The sequence below is a fragment of the Scardinius erythrophthalmus genome (genome assembly GCF_964197995.2).
Source record: "Scardinius erythrophthalmus genome assembly, chromosome: 14".
Lineage (NCBI taxonomy): Eukaryota > Metazoa > Chordata > Actinopteri > Cypriniformes > Leuciscidae > Scardinius > Scardinius erythrophthalmus.
Window position 1 is genome coordinate 29,702,703 of NC_138234.1, and position 22,614 is coordinate 29,725,316.

The 22,614-nt window shown below is 36.7% G+C and overlaps 1 protein-coding gene across 1 annotated transcript in view; it reads right to left on the reverse strand.

Annotated features, from left to right (window-relative positions):
- rbm20 (RNA binding motif protein 20) overlaps window positions 1-21,867 on the reverse strand; it is a 31,895-nt gene extending 10,028 nt beyond the window's left edge. The window contains exons 1-8 of the mRNA XM_081385612.1: window positions 21,740-21,867; window positions 12,869-13,883; window positions 11,975-12,036; window positions 11,483-11,580; window positions 10,414-10,499; window positions 3,393-3,536; window positions 1,232-1,363; window positions 1,073-1,152 (exon numbers count right to left, since the gene is read on the reverse strand). Coding sequence (XP_081241738.1) covers window positions 1,073-1,152; window positions 1,232-1,363; window positions 3,393-3,536; window positions 10,414-10,499; window positions 11,483-11,580; window positions 11,975-12,036; window positions 12,869-13,678 — 1,412 coding nt within the window. The 5' untranslated portion in view covers window positions 13,679-13,883; window positions 21,740-21,867. The remainder of the gene's footprint in view (window positions 1-1,072; window positions 1,153-1,231; window positions 1,364-3,392; window positions 3,537-10,413; window positions 10,500-11,482; window positions 11,581-11,974; window positions 12,037-12,868; window positions 13,884-21,739) is intronic.
- Between the last annotated feature and the right edge of the window lie 747 nt (window positions 21,868-22,614).

Here is a 22,614-nt window from a genome sequence, read left to right on the forward strand (position 1 = left end):
AGAAAAAGAAAAATCTTTTTAAAAACACTAATGCACTCTCTCACTTTCACATTCTTGGTCTTATATTAGGGTGAACAGACCTCCCCTTTTTTCCGAGGACAGGCCACCGAAACCCGGGACTGTCCCCGTTTTACAGCATGCTCAAAACAACCCGCAAATCAAAGCCCAACCATCATAACCTGCTGGTTACCAGAGCAGTCGTGTAGTGATTATCATCACCAACAGGGGGAGCTGTAAGCTACACTCATTACTCGGTCGGACGCCGCTGATTTAGCCATGCAGAACTGAACCTGGCCGAGAGCAGAGCAGTTATTATATATATATATATATATATATATATATATATATATATATATATATATATATATATCTTTTTTCAGAGCTTGCATGGAACTTTTTTTAATTTTTTTACTTTATTTATTCTCGCAAAACATACAAAGATTGCACATTTATGATATAGCCTACAACTATGTATACAATATACAAAATGTATTAACAATATGTTCAATGTCATCAGAATACAAAGCTATTATTTATCATCAGTTGTCAAAAGAGCGGTAGTTACAATACTAGACTTGACTATAATAACATAATTCTATATTAGTTTATACAGTACTATAAAACAGTCACGAGGGTCTGCAGGGCTCCTGATGTCATTTCCTTTTTAATGTTTTTTTTTCTGCACGACATGACTTGGATTTGGAGGACAAAACTTTTCAATGTTAAGCAGTGAAGCTGTTTCTTTTTTACTATTATAATAAAACAAACAACAGAAGAAGAAATAATAATAGTAGAAGATTATGCCAAACTACTTTTCGAGAATTTCATTATTTGAAAGTATTTTTTTTTCTTAATTATGATACCAGGACAGTTGCACTTACCCAGACACTTCTGACTTTATGCCCTCCAAAATTTGAATTTGAATGTTTAGTTTTTAATTTTTAAAGTAATTAGAAATTCACATCATGCTTTTAATAGAAAATACGTATTCACATCATTGTATATACGAAATGTATTTTTGAATAAATGTATAGTTTCAAACCCAAAAGAGTCCCTTATAAAACATCCTCACCTGTCAGTCTCCTGCATCTCATCTCGCTCTCTCTGGGAATTGATGTCATGGATGATTGAATCGACATCTTTACCTGGTTTCTGGATCAGAAAGCAAAACACTCTGAGTTGGGTTTGCTCAAGTCATGTGACGATGACGATGAGCCGAGACGACACATACCTTCAGCTGCAGCTCCTTGTATCTCTTGGACATGCGGATCAGGAGTTTGTGTGAGTTGATGGTGGCCGGCTGCAGCTGGTAATACTGAACCATGGCCTGAGCCGCCTCGACGTACGCCATCTCAAGAAAAGCCTGACAGAAAGCATGCATGAAACATAAAATCTGTCAAATGGGATCCGAACAGATATTCTTTTTAATTAGGTAATAAATCTTTAAGACAGTTACAAGATCGATTCAACGCCAGGCATTTCAGGCACATGTCAAACTTGGCACTGGACCCAGAATGGGATCCAGTTGGTACTAACAGCACCAATCAAAAAGTCAATCAAATGTGATTAACGAATCGTGGTGATGGAGACATCATCGTTGTCAGGGTTGTGCTTGCCTAAATCTATTTCTGCAGTCACTCCTCCAGCCTGGCACGATTTACAACAAACTGTACGATAAATCATTTTAGGACACTGCTATCTTAGTTTCAAATTAGGTAAAACAGTTATTTAACTGAATAATACAGCTTGTAAAAATTTGAAGTCACCATGAAATAATTTATTATGGAATATATATTAACGTGCCCTCATAATCTTTAATAAAAATATCTTCTCCTCCCTCTTGCAGCTCATCTCTTTTCTTTGATGATGCATTTACTGGCGTGAGGGCGGGGCTACCTGTCACTCACATGAGATCCACCAATAGCAAACCACAACCATCCAACCAATTCCCCACTGACAAGTCCCGCCCTACATTTGTTCTTGTTCGAGAAGCAGTTTCACTCACAAAAGTATGGAAGCTTGTTTCCCCCACTGAATAATAAAAAATAAAAAAAGTAATTGCGAATAAAATAAAATAAAAAAAGGTAATTGCGACTTTATATCTCACAATTCTGACTTTTTCTAGCAATAGCGAGTTTGCACCTCACAATTCTTTTTTTCTCAGAAATGCGTGATATAAACTTGCAGTTGTGAGTTTTTAAGTCAGAATTGCGAGTTATAAAATTAGAATTGCAAGATATAAACTCGCAATTCTGACTTTTTTTCCTCGCAATTGCTAGTTTATCTCACAATTCTGAATTTTTTCTCAGAAATACGTGTTCATACCTCACAATTCTGACTTTATAACTCACAAAATTGCATGTTATAAAGTCAGAATTACAAGATATATACTCACAATTATTATAGAGATATAAACTCTCAATTCTGAGAAAAAAAAATAAAGATTCCCCTTAGAATTTTACTATATATCTCGCAATTCTGTAGCCTGGTTGACACCAGAGTTGTAACTGAGAGAGGGTCTGGGGAAGGTTCATTCACAGCCCATAACCAACGGACGCTCAAATGCCTCTGGGCGCAATTGGATAAACCTAAAACCAATCAGAGCGATCGTCATCGTGTAAAGCCCGCCTCAACGTTTGTGATTGGTGCCTCGATTTGGAAAAATTGGAAATGGGCTTGAATTGGCTTCTTGGCCAGACGGACTTGAAGAGCAAATCTTAAATTTGCTGGAAGTTCGTCAGGGGTTTTCCCAAGCTAGCAATTCTGACTTAATAACTCACAATTGCGAGTTTATATCACACAATTCAGAGAAAAAAAGCCAGAATTGAGAGAGAAAAAGTCGCAATTACTTTTATATTTTTTATTCTGTGGCGCAAACAAGCTTCCATACAAAAGGGAAAAAAAGACTATCCTTTCAACAAAATATGTTGACCCAGGAACGTGTCTAACGCTGCAATATCAGGATCCTGATTTTGTCGAGTTTGATGGTTTCCTGGGTCAACATATTTATTTATTTTATCCTGGAACAACATTCCTGTCCGTCCAAAAATATAATCCAAGCCATATCCCTACCTCTAAACCTAAGCCCATAGGTTATCTCTAAAATCATAGGGAAATGCTAGGTGAATAACACTGATGAAGAAGAACCTAACCCTGGTTGTAAGCTTAAACGTAATGCAAAGAGAATATAACTGCACACACTCTTAAGCACATTTCGGCACAACAAGTAGCCTTTGTCACGGCTTGTAAGCCTAAACTTGGCATTAACTGTAAACTTGTCCATTAAATCTGATTGATTGGAGTGTTGTTCCAGAAACAACAAAGATGTGGATGCAGGAACATGTTGTACTTGGTGAAATGAGGTTCTGCCCAACTCGAAGGCTGAATCATACCTGGTGCGTCGAGCGCATGAGGATGTAGTTGGTCACTTTGCCGAAGGGCAGCCCCAAGTTGATGACATCATTCTCCGTGCAGCTGCCCTCTGGGAGATTACAGATGTGGACCACACGCCCGGGACACGCCTTACGCTGAAGAAACTGAGAGAGGACGGGACACAATTAAACATACACTCCTCAGATTATACACACTTTTTCATCTGATCAACAATGGTGGGAAATGTTTAAGGGCATTTGAATACATTAGTTAAATATATGTGAACATATTTGTGGCTAGCAGTTAATGTGTGATCTTTTTATACCTGAAACAGTTTATTAAAAAACCACATGGCCCCTGCTGTGCTCACTAATGCCCCCTACTGGTGCTGTAATACTGGTGGAGCAGCTGTGGGTCTGCATGTACAATAACATACTACACCATCAGGATGTGATTATCATTTAAAAGCATAAGCGCACTGAAAACTTAAACCTGACCAGAAAACGAGAGATATCAATGTGGGATATCATAAATGTCTCATAACAATTCAACCATGTTTCAATTTATTATTTTAAATTAAATAAACAAATAAATTTAGCAAATTAATCCATATAAAATACCAAAAAATCTGAAATTAATTTTAAAAATAATAAAGATTTGTTAAAAAAAAAAAAATAGAAATTTGGATCATCTATATTGCATTTATTCCATATATAAAAAACAACAGAAAGTCTCTCTAATATGTAAAAAAAAGAAAAAAAAAGAAAAAAAAATTAAACCTAGTAAAAAAAAAATAAAATAAAAAAAAAACAATATAAAGACTCTAAAAATGATCTAAAATAGATAATAGAATTTTAATACTAATCATATATTTTTATGATAAACTTAGTTTTTTTTAAGTTTTTTTTAAGTCTCTTATGCTCACTACGGCTGCATTTATTTGACCAAAAATGAAGTAAAAACAGTAAAAATGTGAAATATTATTATGATTTGAAAACTGTTTGAATATATTTGAATATATTTTAAAATGTAATTTATTCCTGTGATCAAAGCTGAATTTTCAGCATCATTACTCCAGGCTTCAGTGATCCTTCAGAAATCAGTCTAATATGAGGATTTGATGCTCAAGAAACATTTATTATTACTATCATTGTTGAAAACAGTTGTGCTGCTTATAATATTGTTGTGTAAAAAAAACTATTTCTTAAAAAAATACTAATGCCAAAATTTTACAGTAGCATATACCACAATCTAAAATAAAAATGTACATAAATAATTAAATATTATGCTCATCACATTCTACAAACAGAAAAAATCAATTTTCACATGATCTTTTTATACCTGTATGTATAGCACAATCTAAATACTCTAAAAATGTTAAAATGATGTCTTATATTATTATTTACATTTTGTCTATTAGTATATTATTTTAACATAAGCTACAGTGAGGTGTGATGTGTACTGGGTGTTTGATTGACAGCAGCAAGTGTGAGGGGCCAGGTTCAGTGTTTACACTGCAATTTACACACCGTACGAACAGTATTATAGTGGAAGGACCACAGAGATCTGCAGAGTGCGTGAGAAACGATTAATAATCATGACTGCCGACTGTGAGAATCAAAGTAGTGAAACTTGTGAAGTTCCTGTAAATGACTCAACCATCTTCCTCAGACCGGATCTCAAAGTAGAGCCAAAAAGGCCTTAAATCAATGTTAATCTGGTCACGGTTGATTTCTGGGTTTATCTGCGGCCGCCGACTCTAACAGTTTGAGCAGAGCTTGTGATCATTCTATGAATGGCATCCTGTCCGACTTCCCCTTTGCCCAAATGTGCCAAAAAGGTCACATTAGTTCTACCTCCATAAACACATACCAAAATAGCCCCCCAAACAGGCTGTTTATGCCTCTGCTATATGCTATACAAGTCAGAATGTAACACTGAATGGCTTCTATGTGCCGGGACAGTAAAATGCAACACCAGTGTTTTGGAGCTCATTCAGCTTGTTGTAAGCAGTCGAAGCTCGAGGTTCTGGCAATGATCAAGGTGATTATGTTGAAACACATGGGTAAAGCATAACTGGCATAGCAGCGGCTGCTGCTGATTGGCTGGCAAGGACTACCCTCAAAAGATTTTTTTTTTTTTAATGATTGGTCTACCAAAGCAAGTGAAATTCAAAGTATAAGATGTGCTTGTTTGACAGAATCTCATCATTAGAGAGAGATGCAAAAAGAAGAACTTCTTCAAACAGGTTTCACCTAAACACCTCCTCCTATCTGTCATTGGTTGGCCAAACAGTTAGCTCCGCCCCAAAGCCACGCCATTGGTCGAGTCAGTGTTGCCATGCATGGGCTGGTCTGGTTGGAATACTCAAACAAATCCAACAATGTTTTGAAAGCATATAAACAGTGGCTACAAAGCCACATTTTAACATAAAATCAACCTAATGGCATAAAGTTGTCTCCGATTATTAAGTTGCAGCTTTTTTTTAGTATCGAAATATTATTATTGTGGGTTTATACTAATATTTTTAATTCATTTTATTTTTGTTTTCCAGTTTAGTTAAAGTTTTAGTATTTTTGCTGTTTCAGTTTTAGTTTTGGTTATTTTAGTAAATCAAGTTAAGCTAAATGAAAATGAGAAATGTTGCCTTGACAACTAGCTGAAATAAAATAAAGTTTGTTTTTATTTCAAGTAACAAAAATGCTTTGGTAACACTTTACAATAAGTTACATTAGTAGACTAACAATGAGCAAAACATTTGTTACAGTATTTAATAATCTTTGTTAACCTAGGAAATACAAATACAACTGTTGTTAGTTCATGCTAGCTCAGGTTCATTAAATAATATTAACAGATACAACTATTATACACATATTGAAATTGGTATCAACTAAGATTAATAAATGCTTTTAAGAATTATTAATAATTGCTGTTTTAATATTGTTAATAAATGCAACCTTATTGTAAAGTTTTCACATTGCTTTTTATATTTTAGTTTTAGTTAACTACTGTTAACTACTTTTATGTTGTAGTTTCTCTGTGTCTAGTTTCTGTGTTCTTTCCTGTGTCCTGTTTCCTGTGGCCAGGTTGAAGTTTTGTAGTCTTTTCCATTTTCATTAGTCTGCTCCAGGTGTGTCATTTTCCCTTGTTGAGCTCGTTTACCCCTCTGTTTAAATAGTCCTTGTTTTCTCTGGTTCTCTGTGGGTCGTTGTTTGATGTCATGCAGGTGTCTCTGTCTCCAGTTCCCCGTGTTTTCTTTGTTTTTCTCAGTGTTATTTTGTTCCTGACTTATGTTTATTTTCATTAAAATCTCCCTGCATTTGGATTCCTCATCTCTGCCTGCTGTCTTTGATTCCCCTGTCCCATGACACTCTTCAGCTTTGAAAATATTTTCCAGCACGAAAGCTGGATGAGCGAATTGCGAATGAGCAAAAATCTCAAGCAAGTCTTCTGGAGTATCTTAACCCTTAAACTCATACCTCGGGTCTTTAGTGACCCGGGACGTCATTCACTACCCTCCTACTCGTTCATTTTTTAAAGTTACAAATCAACCTTCTTAGTATTCCTCAATCAATTCATTATAAACAACATAAGAAAAAAAATATAAAAGTTATCTGTTTTAATAAAAAAAAAATGTAAAAAGTGTGCAGGGTCACTTGCAACACAAAATATGAAATAGTGTAAGTATTTGAAGTGCAGTTCACTTTTATTCCTCAAGGTGGCAATGTCTGATACACAATGATGAAGCGACGTTTCACTCATAGTCACCGCAGGCAGAAAACAAAAGAATAGGAAGAATCATCAGCAATACTTGAAGTGGCTCAGAGATTTACTGCAGAGCAAGAACTGAACGCAATCAGATATCAGTGTCACTGATCAGTGAGCTCTGATGAGGACATTGATGATGGAATAAAACCCGAATATGGCTAAAGACCCGAATATGTAATATTAATGATTGGCAAAACGTTCATGCATTTAAGGGTTAAAGTCACATATGCAAATAAAGACAATAGAAATTAATTATAAACTAGATAACCATTAATTAAATGTCTTCTGTATGGCAAAAAAAAAAAAGAGAGAAACCAGATTAATGTTGCAATATGCAACATTTATGATGTGTTCAGTGTTACCAGTAAAATGACAATGAAGTTTCCATAAAGCAAAAATATTTTTCAGCTGTTGTCATCGCAATGGTTTGAAAACAAACAAAAATGTATTGGCAATCTGATTACATATTTTTATGCAACTATAACAGATTGCAGTGGAATACGTAGTGCTGTAATACGAATGTCAACTGAGACACGATGAGATTTGTCATGAACACATCATAAATTAGGAGAACGAAAGACAATCTCTTTGGAGATCTAGTGATGACCGGCACCATATCATGCTACAAATGCATTCACGTCTGTTTGCTTATCTAGAGAGGGTTTAAACTGCTTTACACAAGCCCTGAAACAGGTTCATCTGAGACCTATAGCATGCACTTTCTGAATTTCATAGATCTCCTGGCATTCCTCCCGTCAGGAAGCCTTTATCCCCAAGGATCAGGTTACGATTCTGTGGGCTGAAACTGAATTCCCAGCCTCAGAGCCTCCAAAGAATCCTGGAACAGCACACACATCTTGATTACTTGGACAGACGGTTTGATCTGTCGATGCCGAAAATACAACACCCTTTCTTTCTGGACTGATTTTTTGCGAAACAGAGTTTTTGCATCCTAAACTAAAAAACTAAAAGAGTTATTAAAGCGCCGCAGTATAACAGGTGGGTTTTATAGGAGCTAACATTAGCCCGTGCCTTCACTTCTCCAGTGGACTATATCATAAATAACTTGGCTAAAAAGACCACCATAAAGAATCTTTGTGCAAGTCTCTGAATCCACAAGCTGGCAACTGCATAAAATACCATCCTGCACAGGACATGGTTTCAATTATAGGTGGTCTGACGTCTGCGCAAGGTCAGAGCATCTAATCCAAAACAATGCTTCACACTGTCCATATGCGAGGATCCATCAGTCGCACTTTGGACACGCAAACAGCCGCCTGTCGGAGCGCTACTCGCATTACTACACTACACGCAAACAAAGAATGAGCATGAGAGAAGAAATGAAAAATAGACTGTCAGAAGATAACCGATGACAAGAGTAATGTAGAAGAAATGCATTATAACAACGAATAATATAATATAATATAAGTCTGTAATTGTAGCCACAGTAATAAAAAATTATAACAACGAATAATATAATATAATATAATATAATATAATATAATATAATATAATATAATATAATATAATATAATATAAGTCTGTAATTGTAGCCACAGTAATAAAAAAAAGAATACTTTTATTCAGCAAGCTTGCCTTAAATTGATCAAAAGTGCCAGTAAAGACTTTCAATTTGATACAAAAGATTTCTATTTCAAATAAATGCTGTTCTTTTGAACTTCCTATTTATCAAAGAAACCTGAAAAAAATGTATTACGGTTTCCACAAAAATATGAAGCATCACAACTGTTTTCAAATGCAAATCATCATATCAGAATGATTTCTGAAGGATCATGTGACACTGAAGACTGAAGTAATGATGCTGAAAATTCAGCTTTGAAATCACAGGAATAAATTACATTTTAAAATATATTCAAATAGAAAATATATAGTAATAATATTTCACACAATTTTGCTGTTTTTGCTGTATTTTTGGTCAAATAAATGCAGCCTTGGTGAGACTTATTTCAAAAACATGTAAAAATCCTACCGACCCAAAACGATCGAATAACAGTGTACATCTTCAAAGAGTAAAATGCGTTAGACACATTAAACACATGATAAATTAATTGGGGTGTTATAATGCATTAGACTTAGACCAAAAACACTTATTATTAACCAAGGAATGATTAAAAATGTTGTTTCGATGATAATGTAAACTGTGATTATAAGGTCATACGCTTTTTGTCATCTGCAAATGCTGTAACAGTGTTTCTCTCTTGGCAACTTGCTTTCTGTTTATCTCTGTCACTTCTCAGTCCTTGACCTCAAAATGGCCCTGCTTTGGTTTACTACACTGAACTCACGTATACAAGTAACAATTATTCTTGTTTTTGTGTTTTTTTGCTAGAAAACCAGTCAAAAAAATAAAATAAATAAATCATATTTTAAGTGATGAGACGTTCATTGAGCAACCAAAATACAAGTCACAAAAAAAAATTGTGGTTACAGTGGTATTTTACTGAGAGACTGTATGTTGCTACAAATGACAGACCGTTTTTTTGCATATATGCACAGAAAAAAAAACAATTGCTAGCAATGTTGTTTAAGAGACATAGTTAAACTGTGCTTTGTATTATGGGTGGTAGATTTTTTTCAAATCTCTCAGCACTGGCAGGTCTGGCAAAAAGTGAATTTTGGAGGTTGATCCCACAGCTAAATAAAGTCCCTGCACAACAAAAACAAGTGTTCAGTTTTTACACTGAAACCAGATCAGTCTAGCCTGGTGCATTCCCACCTCATTACAACAGCATGATAGCATAACAACTGCTGAGTCGACCCTGTTCATTTAACTGAAAAATACCGTTGTGCTCGAAACTTTGCAGAGCTGTATATTCACAACTGAAACAATCCCCTATCGATGCTACTGAACCACACTTATACATGAAACCCTTTCCTAGTAAGCAATGACTGAGCTGTACAATACTGATCGCTTCCACCTGTTCTCAAAGAGCTCTAGTTGTGAAGATGGCTCAGTTGTCCTTTGAATAATAACCGTTAGACTGTGATAATACGCACTAAGTAATCTGTCAGTCATTGAAATAGTGTGACCAAAATATAGCATGCTCTGTATCTCAACACTCTTGGCTTCTTTACAAACCCCGTGAGCTAAAAGAACAATGCTATGAGATAAGCCAACAAACACTCAGAATTAAAGACCTCATCAAACAAAAAAAAGCTGGGTGAATTTTTCAGGATTACAAATCCACACCAGTCAAACGCCAAATATCATGTGAATTTTAGTCTTTTTAATGGTCTTTCCCCATTACTAACCTTTGCTCCTGATGTAAATCCCGGCCCTGAGAGAGGAAATGACATGGCTGTGGCAGGCAGATATGAAGCATTTCCAGTCGAAACATCTGTAGAAAACAGGACAGATATCCAAATATAAGTATAAATAATAGATTTTGAGGAATACATCTATTTTAAACAACCATGTTGCAAATTGTTCATATCACCTTCCTTGAGGACCCACTAAAAAATCTGACCCCATGAAATAATTTGACTAAAGACATTTTTGTATGTGTGTTGATGTATTTACAATTGAAACAGGAAATAAAGACAGGGAATATTTTAGTTTATTTAGGGCTTGTAGTTTTTCGCCAATAGCCTTTAGTTTACATACCAGCCTACAAAACCAAATAAAAGCCACTTCATTTGCAACCAAATAATTTTTGGAAAAGGATGTGAAGTAATAAATTGTGACATTGAATAAAAGTAAAGTGCGTTAGCATAACCGAAGACACACAGATTAACCATCGCTGCGTCCAAAATCGATTACTTCCCTATAGTATGCGATAAACAGTACGCCAACATAGTAGTATGTCCGAATACATAGTATTTTGAAAAACATCATGCAAAAAGTCTCCGGATGACATACTAATTCCAGCGAGATTCTGGTGTGGGCATTCGATGGTCACTTTACTATCCCATGAAGCTACGGGAGAGGATTAATGGAAGTGAAGCTACGCAACTGAAGCTGGTAGGTCACGTGACCGTAACAAGCACGTTTTGCTTCTTGCTAATACTAGCCAATGGCTAGACGATCAACATATTGGACAAAACTGTGATTACACCCCTTGAGTACAAGATGATTAATCAATATTTTTAGAAAGAAAGTTTGTTAAACAAAAACTGATCAGTGAATAGTTTTTTTTTCCCAGTTGTTTCTGACAAAAACACACGTCACTCAAGTGTGTGCCAGACTGTAGACACTCCACTCCCCCGCAACTGAAGTGACAGCCCTAAAAATAGAGTCCTCTCTAAAATCACGTCCCAGACTTTTCTGTCTCCTGAATTTTCAGCGCTTACATTGAGGGACAAATTGGGAGATTTGACTTACCTTGACTGGCAGCTGATGTGTATGCCATAGTGTTACTCAATGCCATGTTGAGACATCCTTCAGACGACACTGGAAAGTGCACAGCTCCGAGCGGCGGGCTGCGAGGGGGACAGCACTGCATTTAGATCCTAAATCCCAGTGCATCTGGTCTGACTATATCTTATGACACCGCTCAAATACAAGTCATAACTCTCTCTATATGGAAGAAGACTCTTTATAAAATAACTCTGTGTTTAATACGGAGATTGGTTGTACTCATAAAATGCTTAACAAGAGTATCACAGGCGATGACCTGTAGGTAATAAGGATCAAAATAAACCACATACAAACAAGCCCTTTAAAAATATATTGATTCTACACCAAGTTAGCAACGATTAGCCGCCCATGCATCAGAGTTGGTGGTTTATCAGCATGACAGACACTTAAAGAGCCCTGTACATCAATTGATGAAGGTTGTAACATGGTACAAATGGTATTTTCGTCAGTACTCACCTTTCAGTATAAAGCGAACAGTTTTGCAGATGTAACTTGCCCTTCACATGCTGGTCCCAGTCCTGAAAACAGCACACACACACACAAATTCACACACAAACATGATACGCCTGTCAGATAGACTTCACTATGATCCTTCTCTATGAGAGAGAAAGATTCCCCTGGCGTTGCCACAAATTGGGCCAATTAGAGATCTAGTAGTTCACCGCAGAGAAAGGGCGAGCAAGAGTTGAGAACGAATGCGATTACGACAAACTCCTGCAGAACAACTGCGCCCTCCCCCCCCTTCTAAACCTGCCTCCACTCGACACATGCCAGCTGCCACAAAAGCATTTACACCCTAGTGTAACAAATGAGCCCATTTTATCCAAGTATCACGAAAACCCTCTCAGTTCTGCAGAAATAGCTGGGGAAAACAGTTGCTGGGGTCGAGACCAACTGGATCCAACACCAATTCTGGATACTGGATGCTGCAGCTGAGACATCTGGATAGACTTATGTAGGTACGGTACAGAGTTCATGAGCAGAATTCAAAGCCTTGCATACATTCGGCACATGTAGCAAATTCTTGTGAGATTAACAAATATTTGATTCCGTATACACCTAGTATTAAGATCTATCTTTGTGATCCGATCACAAGTATTCTGCATTAAACAGGGTCCATCGGGTCCAAAACAGTTTATGATCCAATCTCGGTTGATCCGATCTCAAGTGGGCAGTGCTGAATACAGGTGTAAACTGAATTCTGAATGGTTTCTTATCCAATCAACATTCAGAGTAGTCATAAACAAATGTGACCACATTGAATTTGCAGTGCAAATGCTAATCCATTTATGAAGTTGGTGTGAATGGTCCATTTACTTTGATCTCAACCAACAAGTCAGATCTACTCACCTTCAAGTTGTAAACTTTCTTTTCACAAATGGTGCACTGATGGGGTAGGTGTGAAGGTGTCGTCCCATGATAGTCATTGAACTGGTGGGGTTGTAACGACAAGGTCACCCCTTCTTCCCCCTGGGAAACCTGTGGCTGCTGTTGAAATCCCCCTTGCTGCCCGATGGGTGGGCCAGTCCCTGGTCCACATGTAGAGTTAAACTTAGGATCTGCTGTGGGTTCCTCAGGGTTATACAACTCTGCCCTCTGACCCACAAACCCTGGTCCGGGTGGTACCCAACCACCAGGACCTGGTCCTGTACCCATATCCATCTTCCCCAAGTTGATCGGACCTTTCCATTGCTCCTTAGTGGCTGATGAAGAAACAGATCCTAGATTCTGATCGTTGCTTCCTCCCGTGAAACAAGTTTGTTGTACTGGGGTTTCTGTGGAGTAGAAGTCTCTCTGAAAATTGTTGTGGACATTGTTTCTGGGTTGTGTAGGGGCTCCACCATACTGTCCTCCATCGCATGGTTTATTAGCTACCACTGATGTACCTCCCAGATATCCAAATTGCAAGCGTCGGTCCGTGTCTGACGAATATGTTCCAGCCTTTTTGCCGAAATCATTGTGCTGACTAGCTTTTTGGTTGGACACCCCTCTGTAGGCAGTGGGCCTGATCCCAGTGGGATTTGGGTTAAAGCCTCCCCCAACCAGTTGTCCTAGGGCAGCATTTGGGGGTGGGAAGGCTATTGGTGGAGGCGGAAAGGCTCTGCCGTGGGCCTGGGCCATACTTGAACCCTGAAGATGGTTGAAGAGAGGCTGGGACATGGCCACATTGGAAAGGACCTGATTTAGGACAGAGGCTGCGGCAGCAGTATTAGTGGTCTGGGCGAGTTTGAGGCGGTGAAGGGTGAGCTGGGCCTGAAGCTGAGCCAGCTGAAGACCTGCAGGACTCAGCAGCAAATTCTGACCCACTCCACCATGAGCACCTCCCAGAGGAGCAGACTTATTATCAAGCTTTTCTCCTGAGGTACTGTGGAGACACACATAACATTTAGTCAATTAAATGATCATGTGCCACAGAAAATGTACACAGTAAAATCTAGGCATTAGCAAACACCCCACATTATTGTATGGTTCCCCTTTGATTCTGATTTAGTAAGCAAGTAATTGCAACCCTCTACAACCAAATTTCATAAGAGGCGCATGGTGGTCTTGATTGTGGCATTTCTTTGAGGTTTGGAATCCAGTATACTTGTAATTCTGTCTTTTATGAATTTAATAAAGAACTCTGTTTCGTATTCTGTCCAAACATACCGCGTCATCTACATCAGCTGACCTGTTAATGCGCAAAAACTGTTTCCATTGCAGTTTTGCGAAATATTTCTTTTTGGAATTGCTTGAAAAACCACCTCTTGTGAGCGTAAAAACTTTTTTTGCGATAAATGGGAGTTTTTGCGAAATTGACGTGTTTCCATTGGCCGTATTTTAAATTCGCAATTTAAATTTGCGCAATTTGAAGGGTAGCCTAATGGAAACACGGCTACTATCCAGATCGGACCAGTGCTGGGTCATCATGAAAGTTTATCATTTAAGCCTTGTCAATTTAACCGTTCAAGCACAAGATGATCCGAAAGATAACTCGCGCGCACAGTGTGCAAAGCATACCGAATCAGAGCTCTCTTTCGTGTCTTCTTTCACTTGAATGAACAATTTCACAAAAAAAATTGTCAAAATGCCCATCTTGGCGAGTATCCTAGCAAGCATAGTCGGTTATGTGTTAAGTGAACGTAAACAGTCGAGAAATAAAATGCATGTGTTCAGTCTGTGTATTAAATCTGTGCATTTTATCTTAAAGTGACAGCAGCCTAATATTCCTGCTGCTGTCTGTTACTGCAAAAAATCACTCAATGCTCTTGACTGAATAACTTCTGTAACTTTAATAAGTAGTCATATATATTTAATTTATACATGCAATGAAGACAATTCAGTGTTATTTTTCATTTGATTACTTTATTCAATTTCTGTACATAATCTAAACCTACCTAATTTGTATCCAACTACTGTTAGGTCTACCTGAAAAGCATTGCTTATTTCATTTACATATTTGTTATATTGTTTATTTGTGCTATTGCTTGTAGTTTGATTATTTGTTCTTATTTTATTACAGACTGTTTACTTGACTTTAATAGTGTTGAAATGTATATTTATATTATATTTATCTAATTATTATTTTCATTTGTATTGCTCTTGCATTCAATGTAAAAAGTCTGGCGAGTAAAATAAAAAATGTACTAGCCATTGGCATCTCAAGCTTCAGTGTGTCCGCAGAGGGTAGAATTGGTTAATATTTCCATAAAACTTTTCTGGCTTCTCAAAAAACCCCTCAAAGTTCTGTTCTAGGAACTTTCTAAAATCCCAGAACATTACAGGAACCAAAACTGGTTACATGGGTCACTATTTTAGCGAAAGCTTTTGAAATGGAAATTTTTGTTTTGCAAAACCTCAAGAAACTCAAACTTGCTCAGAAACATTCTTCCTGACTAGACATGAGTACAGAAACTGTGAACTCCCTGTCCCTGTTTGAGTGGACTGATTAATGCGCTCACATGCTTGCTAAATTTAGCAAGCACTACTATCAATCAAAATATCTGTGCAAGCATGATGGCACTCTCGCTGAGCACACACCCTCCAATCCAAGAGCTGACATAAGTGCCAAAGCCCCAAGGAAGAGTTGTAATAGTAGAGAAATAGGGAACAACAATGTTTCTCAAAGGTACAGGCCCTAATAAGGGGATTCTTTCATGAGGTACTTTCCATGTGTTCTGGTGTTTCAAATCCAGACCAATGTCATGCATGAGCAGACAAGAAACAACTGGAACAAGGGGAGGCCCTCAGATCCTCTCAAATCTGAATTTGTGCAACTGAATCTTTTGAGTGGATTAACACCTCTCCAGAGTAGTGCTGGAGTCATTTAAGATTATGCCACGGTCTTACAGAAGCCTTTCCAGATCGTAAAGTTCACACATCAATACCAGCTCTAAATAAGTTATCCCTTCTTTCTTTAGACCACAAAATAATCAGATAATAGGCTGTTTTTTCTACTCATTACACAAATGTTCATATTTACAAACCACATTTAATCATAGGATTTGCATTCAAGCAACAGTCCATTTCTATGTTCCAGTTCACGGTGTTCAATGACTTGTGGGTTAATTTAGCTCTCCACTTCCCGTGAAGTGATATGGATTTCTTCCATTTGTGGTTTGAGGTGACTCTGACCCTGATTTTGAGTCTCACCTAAGTTGGCTGAATACACTCTGAAGTCCTTAGCAGGGCACTATAGGCAACTGGAACACACCAGAGTGAATGTGTAAGAACAAACCAAAATATCTATACCCAACGCACATGGATACATCAGTATTTCAAGCATTAGTCTACTGAATATAGAGTTGCAGCGAGAAATTGGCAACCAGGCCACCTCTGTTTCAAGCACTCCTGATATTCATGGAGGGTTACAGTGACTGTCATCTGTCAATATCCGCGTTTCCATTTTCGGGCCCAAAGCAGCCATGCTAGTGAGTGCCAGGGTCAGTCGTGTTTCCACTGTCACTTACGGGGCTTGATCGGGCCTCATCGGGGCTTTTTCAGGGCCAACAGCCTGGGTTTTTAGCCCGGTAAATACCTTGGTCCAAAGCGGTGCAGCTCGGGCTTGAGGAGTGGTCATGAATAGAGGCAGAGTTCATCTGAGTCTGGAGAGGATGATTTCATACATCAGCATTGAAGACTTTAAAAATTATGCTAGCTCAAAACTCACTTTCAGACAGCAGCGAGTGTTTGAAATAACTTCTGTTTGTGATCCGATGGGGACTCTGATCATGGTATAAGGCAGAAATATTTATATGCGATGCAAAAGTCTATGCGCACTAATAGTAGGCTAAATAGTAAACATGGTAAATACGACCACTTGAAAAAATCAGACAAATCATATAAGCTATCACAATCGTTCATTTATTTGATCTGTCAGTACGTCTCGTCTCTTTATACCGGACGGTCTGATATCCATATCTAGCTCCGCATGCATCATAAAATAAAGCAACTCTGGTTTTACGGGAGCTCCCTCTGTTTCTCTGACTGAAAACATAACTGGATTGGGACTGTCACTGGAGAGCGTGCTAAAGCTCCTCAGGTCGTATTTTTGGTGGAAAATTTGTAGAAATTATCATTCTTTGTAAATGTGACGTAAATAAAGTGTCCTGTGGCTACAAATAAACAGAAACAGAAGCAACTGAATAAGTGCATCCTCTGTCTTTTGTGAAATAACGGTAAATACCACTTTATTAACTGTGCGACTAATGTGCAATCTTGACACAAATTAATTCATTATGATCAAAGTATCACTTATTGTTGTAAAACTGTGGTAAAACTAAGTAAACTACAAAAATGCTAACAAACAGCCACTTTTATCATCATTTTGCTAGTTTCCAGTGATTTCTTTCTGATCCGTTTTCTGATAAAACTTTAAAAAAGACTAAACATTTATTTGTGAGAACAATGTGTTTTTAGAAACTAAACAGTGTCAAGTTTTATTTAAATTTGACTTTAATATTTCTCAGACCACAAATAAATATATAGATATTAGTGTCATTGTTGTTAGCACGTTAGCATGTAGCCAAGGGCATCTTATCCTTCGAAAGGCACTTTGTATCTTTGTCAAGAAATGCACTAATAGCTTAATTAGATATTAATTTGTATTATTTCTCAGACCACAAATAAACATAGAGATGTTAGTTTCAATAATGGATTGTTGTTAGCACATTAGCATGTAGCCACTGGCTTCTATGCCTTGAAAGGCACTTTATATCTTTGTGGACAAGATGTACATACTTTTCTTTTATTATTATAAGCAGTAGCAGCAGTATAAGAGCAGTAAACTGGTACTTAAATATGGGTGTATATTACCACATTACTAGACATTCGCCAGTACAATATAACCTGGCATGTGAAACGGCATGCAAAACTGTAATGGAAATCTTGGGCAAAGACACAACATACATAAATTAGATTTTATGGTACAACTGGCCTTTGAGACCCAACAGCTGGTCAACTGTAGCATACCACAATTAAGAGTGCAGAAATTGAGCCAACAATGGATTTAAAAAGAATAGTTTAATGGTTGGCATGCTATAAAATGATCTTACACACTGTAAGTGCACGCAAACATAATGAGGTTAGGTTTCAAAAATACTGTAACGTTAGTAGCACATTTGCCCAGAGATTTGTTCAATATTTTATCTTCATTAGCGCATTGCTAATATGTTGCAGTGTAACTTTTCTGTTGTTGTTGTTGTTGTGTCAGAAATTTTTTAAACAAAATTGTTTGTCTTGATTATCATTGACGAAAACTGTGTAAACAAACATTTTCGTCAGCTATTTCGTTTACATGGCTGTGATATCAAAGAGCTGGACATTACGCCAGTATCGTCACACCTTCATGACTCGAAAGCCTAAAATACACCAGTGACACACAACACAGCACGCTCAGCTACCACCGAAAACCAGTATGGCTCTCACAGCTGCTTGCTCGCTTCTGCACTCGAGTCGTCTCGCATAAGCAGAGGATCCAGGTGTCTTATGCCCGTCACCACTTAATACAAGCCCGTCTTAAGACAGGAAATGTGCCGAGTATAATTATACGCTATTGTGGATGTACAATGTCTTTGCACCAATCTGATCCGTGGGAAGGATCAAGCTTTGTGTATTTCTAGCTAATCCACGGATAAATTGGCCAGAGTACAGAGGTCACGCCCCCCGACCTCATGATGGGACAAACTATGTCCTGAAAGCAACTGTTCGAGTTTATAAGGGCTGAACCTTATTGGCTGGAAATGCATGACATCATGCCTCAGAGACAGAGCAGCGTCTGCTTCTGAAACACCCATCGACGCATTCAAACAGCATAGTGGCTGAAACAGTTTTATAATCGTTGATGAATTTTATAATCATATAAATGAAAATTATGGAAATATATATACACACAATAAGATTTTTTTGTAAAAATGTAAGTAATACTTATACTTGCATTCAACAAGGATTCATTGATTAAATTAAACAAAAGTCTGTCTGTTTCTGCCTACCCTACCTACCCATCCATCCATCCATCCATCCATCCGTCTATCCATCCATCCGTCTATCCATCCATCCGTCTATCCATCTATCCATCTATCTACCTACCTATCCATCCATCCATCCATCCATTCGTCTATTTATCCGTCTATCTATCCATCTATCTATCTACCTACCCATCCATCCATCCATCTATCCATCCGTCTATCCATCCATCCGTCTATCCATCTATCTATCTACCTACCTATCCATCCATCCATCCATCCATCCGTCTATCCATCCATCCGTCTATCCATCTATCTATCTACCTACCTATCCATCCATCCATCCATCCATCCATCCATCCATTCGTCTATTTATCCATCTATCTATCTATCTATCTACCTACCTATCCATCCATCCATCCATCCATCCATTCGTCTATTTATCCATCTATCTATCTATCTATCTATCTATCTATCTATCTATCTATCCATCTATCTATCTACCTACCTACCCATCCATCCATCCATCCATCCATCCATCCATCCATCCGTCTATCCATCTATCCATCTATCTATCTATCATAAAATAAATCTGTCAAATCCATTATTTATAATTAACATCCGCTAAATTCTAACCCTGCACTTTTGTGCCTATACAAAAACATTTACATTCATAATATTACCAAAACCACTTTAAACAACAGAGAATTAAAAAAAAAAAGCCACAGAGAAACTACAACACCTAAACATAACCATGCATGTTAAATACAGTAGTTTCATATATTCATGTAGCAAGCATATAAAATGGGTTTATTGCTATTGTTTTAATTAGAGAGAATGAGATGTTGTATGACGCTGTATTTACTGAATTAATTAATTTTATTTATCATAGGGTTTATGTATTAAATGTTGTGGTGTGTGAGACCATGTTCTGCTGCTGCAAAGACTAAACGTTCTCATTTTAAAGTGTCAACTTTACACTGACACTGATTTATTGCTCTTTTCGGCTATTATTGTGGTTTAATGCTAAAATAATAGTAAACAACCTTTTTACAATTTCCACTTTTAATCAATTTATAGAGAGATTATATAATCTAGTTATATAATAAAAACCTGCTGTAGAAATAAAATGTCCAAACTATAATATAAAGTGCAGTTACACTTTACATTTTAAGGTGACGTAGTTGCATTCTAATTACTCAAATAATTACTGAATAATATTAATTATCTACATGTAATTACTGTAGAATATTTAGGGTTTGTTTTAGGGTTAGTTAATTGTAATTATGCATCATTTACTGTTATTACTATGTAAGTACATGTAGTAATGTGTAACTACAACACCTTAAAATCAAGTGTTACCGAAAGTGCATTAAATGTACTCCTGAACATTAATTACTAATGAACATTTTGACGAGGAAATCAGAGGCTGTCTATCCCGACAAATGTAAGGAGCGCATATAGTATTAGTACCATATTCAGTTACTGCTTACACGGGCATCTGGTGTCTCACATGTAACGTACTGTATGCACAAGGTTTCTTTTCCCATCGGATTTAAATGTACAAAGTGTAAATTTACAAATTATCTGCAAATGCAGAATGTCCTAACTATATGACCACAATTGAGTAGTTTTTCTCAGGGGAAAAAAGGTGTCCATATGAAGACTCTTATTTATTCTGTTTAGACAAAATAAATTATTAAATTGTATGCATATAAATATCACTGTAAAAATTATATGATCAATAAGTTATGACAACATTTGTTTTTGCATTGCTTTAAATCATCAAAATTATATACAAGTTATACAAGATTCAACTCATTTTTTTAAGTTAGTTTAATGTAATTTAAGTTCAAATAACTTAAACAACCACGTTGATTGTACTTAAGTTTAAGGCAGCAACTTTTTTTTACAGTGTGTATTTCAAATGCAATTTTTTTAACTTTGATTACTAAAAATGACAAAACAAAACTACCAAAAAAGATTTGTTTGTTTTTTGTAAGACCATATAAGAATTATTTTTCAAGCATTCAACTAAAAATTATTATATTTTACTATTAATTATGTTAAACTACTCTATAAAAGTGGAAACGTGCAATTGTTCAATTAAGAACCTGTTTCATAATCGTCTGGTCTTACTGGTGTAACTAAAATAAATAAATGAAAAACACTTGGTGTAGAAACAATTTTCACTCAGAAATTGCTTTTAATTTTCCCCAAAATAAAGTAATACTTTGAATAAAAGATGAAATTTTGAAGTAGAAAAAGTGAAATATTAGTGAAATACAGTTTTATTTACAACTTTGAATTTTTTTTTGACAGTTTAGTGAGGTTGATTCAGTTATAATAAATAAGATTTTTTTTACTTCAGTTAAACCAGATACTTTAGATTTACCACATCAAGAACTTATTTTTTCAAGTTAATTGAGTTTTCCAAAAATACAAATCTTTAAAACACAACTAAATGCAAAAGAAAAAAAACCTGCAACAACCTTGGCTCTAAGACTGCTCAACTTCTCAAAGTTACATTTCTAATGATCACTTTATCATGCATCTTTGTCTCGCCGTACAACAGCACATCAACCGCGCCAGTCTCCTGTAATGTCACACCACAAATATCGAAGCTCCTATTCTCCTCACACATATGCATTTAGAGAGGAAACAATAAATTAGCCTCCTGAGATGTACGACCCACAGATTTAAATCACAAAAACTTGGCGGCAACTTCATAATCTATCAGAACACACTGTCACCACATTATCAGGCCGCTGGCTCTTACCTCGCTCAATCCCTTCCCTCTCCCTGCTCAGATCCAGGACTCTGTGTACACTAGCCGCTTCCAGTTCCCTTTGCCACGAATGTGTGCTGCTCCATTCGGCCTGGAATAGTTCAGCGTCACATGTGCTGCGCAAAAGTGAGTGAAGGGAAAACAGGGAGGGCGATGTTATGTGAACTAACACCTTATGGATGAAACCATTCCCAAATGGGATGTGCCTCCTCATCCGACGCATCAAATATACTTTCATTAGGCGTAATTGTTTACCAGATGTCCGAACGAAAAACTTAACCTACGACACTTTTATTTTTAACTCTTAACTTTGTAGTTATATAAGGCAGGAGAGAAAAAAATTAAACAAAGAGTTGATTTTTAATATGCATTGCCTATTTTTGGCATTTAGGTATAGCAGAAAAAATAAACCAAAGATTTGATATTTTGGTAAATTTTGGTATGCTGATTTAAAATAGATTAAAATAATTTTTGAAAAACAATAATTTGTTTTATTATAATTAGGCCTCTTATTACATTCAAATGTTTGGGGACAGTACAATTCTATTTGAACAAAAACGGACACTTTCATTCAGCAAGGATCCATTAAATTGACTCGACAGTAACTAAGAAATTGATTTACAATTTTTGTCAATAGTATTGTTGATTTTCAGTGTTGTAGACTTTGGCGATGCTGAGGTGTCTAGAGTCTAGACTGACCCTGTTGCTCCAAAGACACTTTTTACAAAATCCTGTTTAGGAAATACTGCCCCCATAGTGGAATTTTTATAGAAGAGTTTTCAGTTTTCAGCCTTTTTTACCTCTTTTATTTTACCTCAAAATTTTGGGTGAATGTTTTTAAGGGCTGCAGTGAAAAATAATAATAT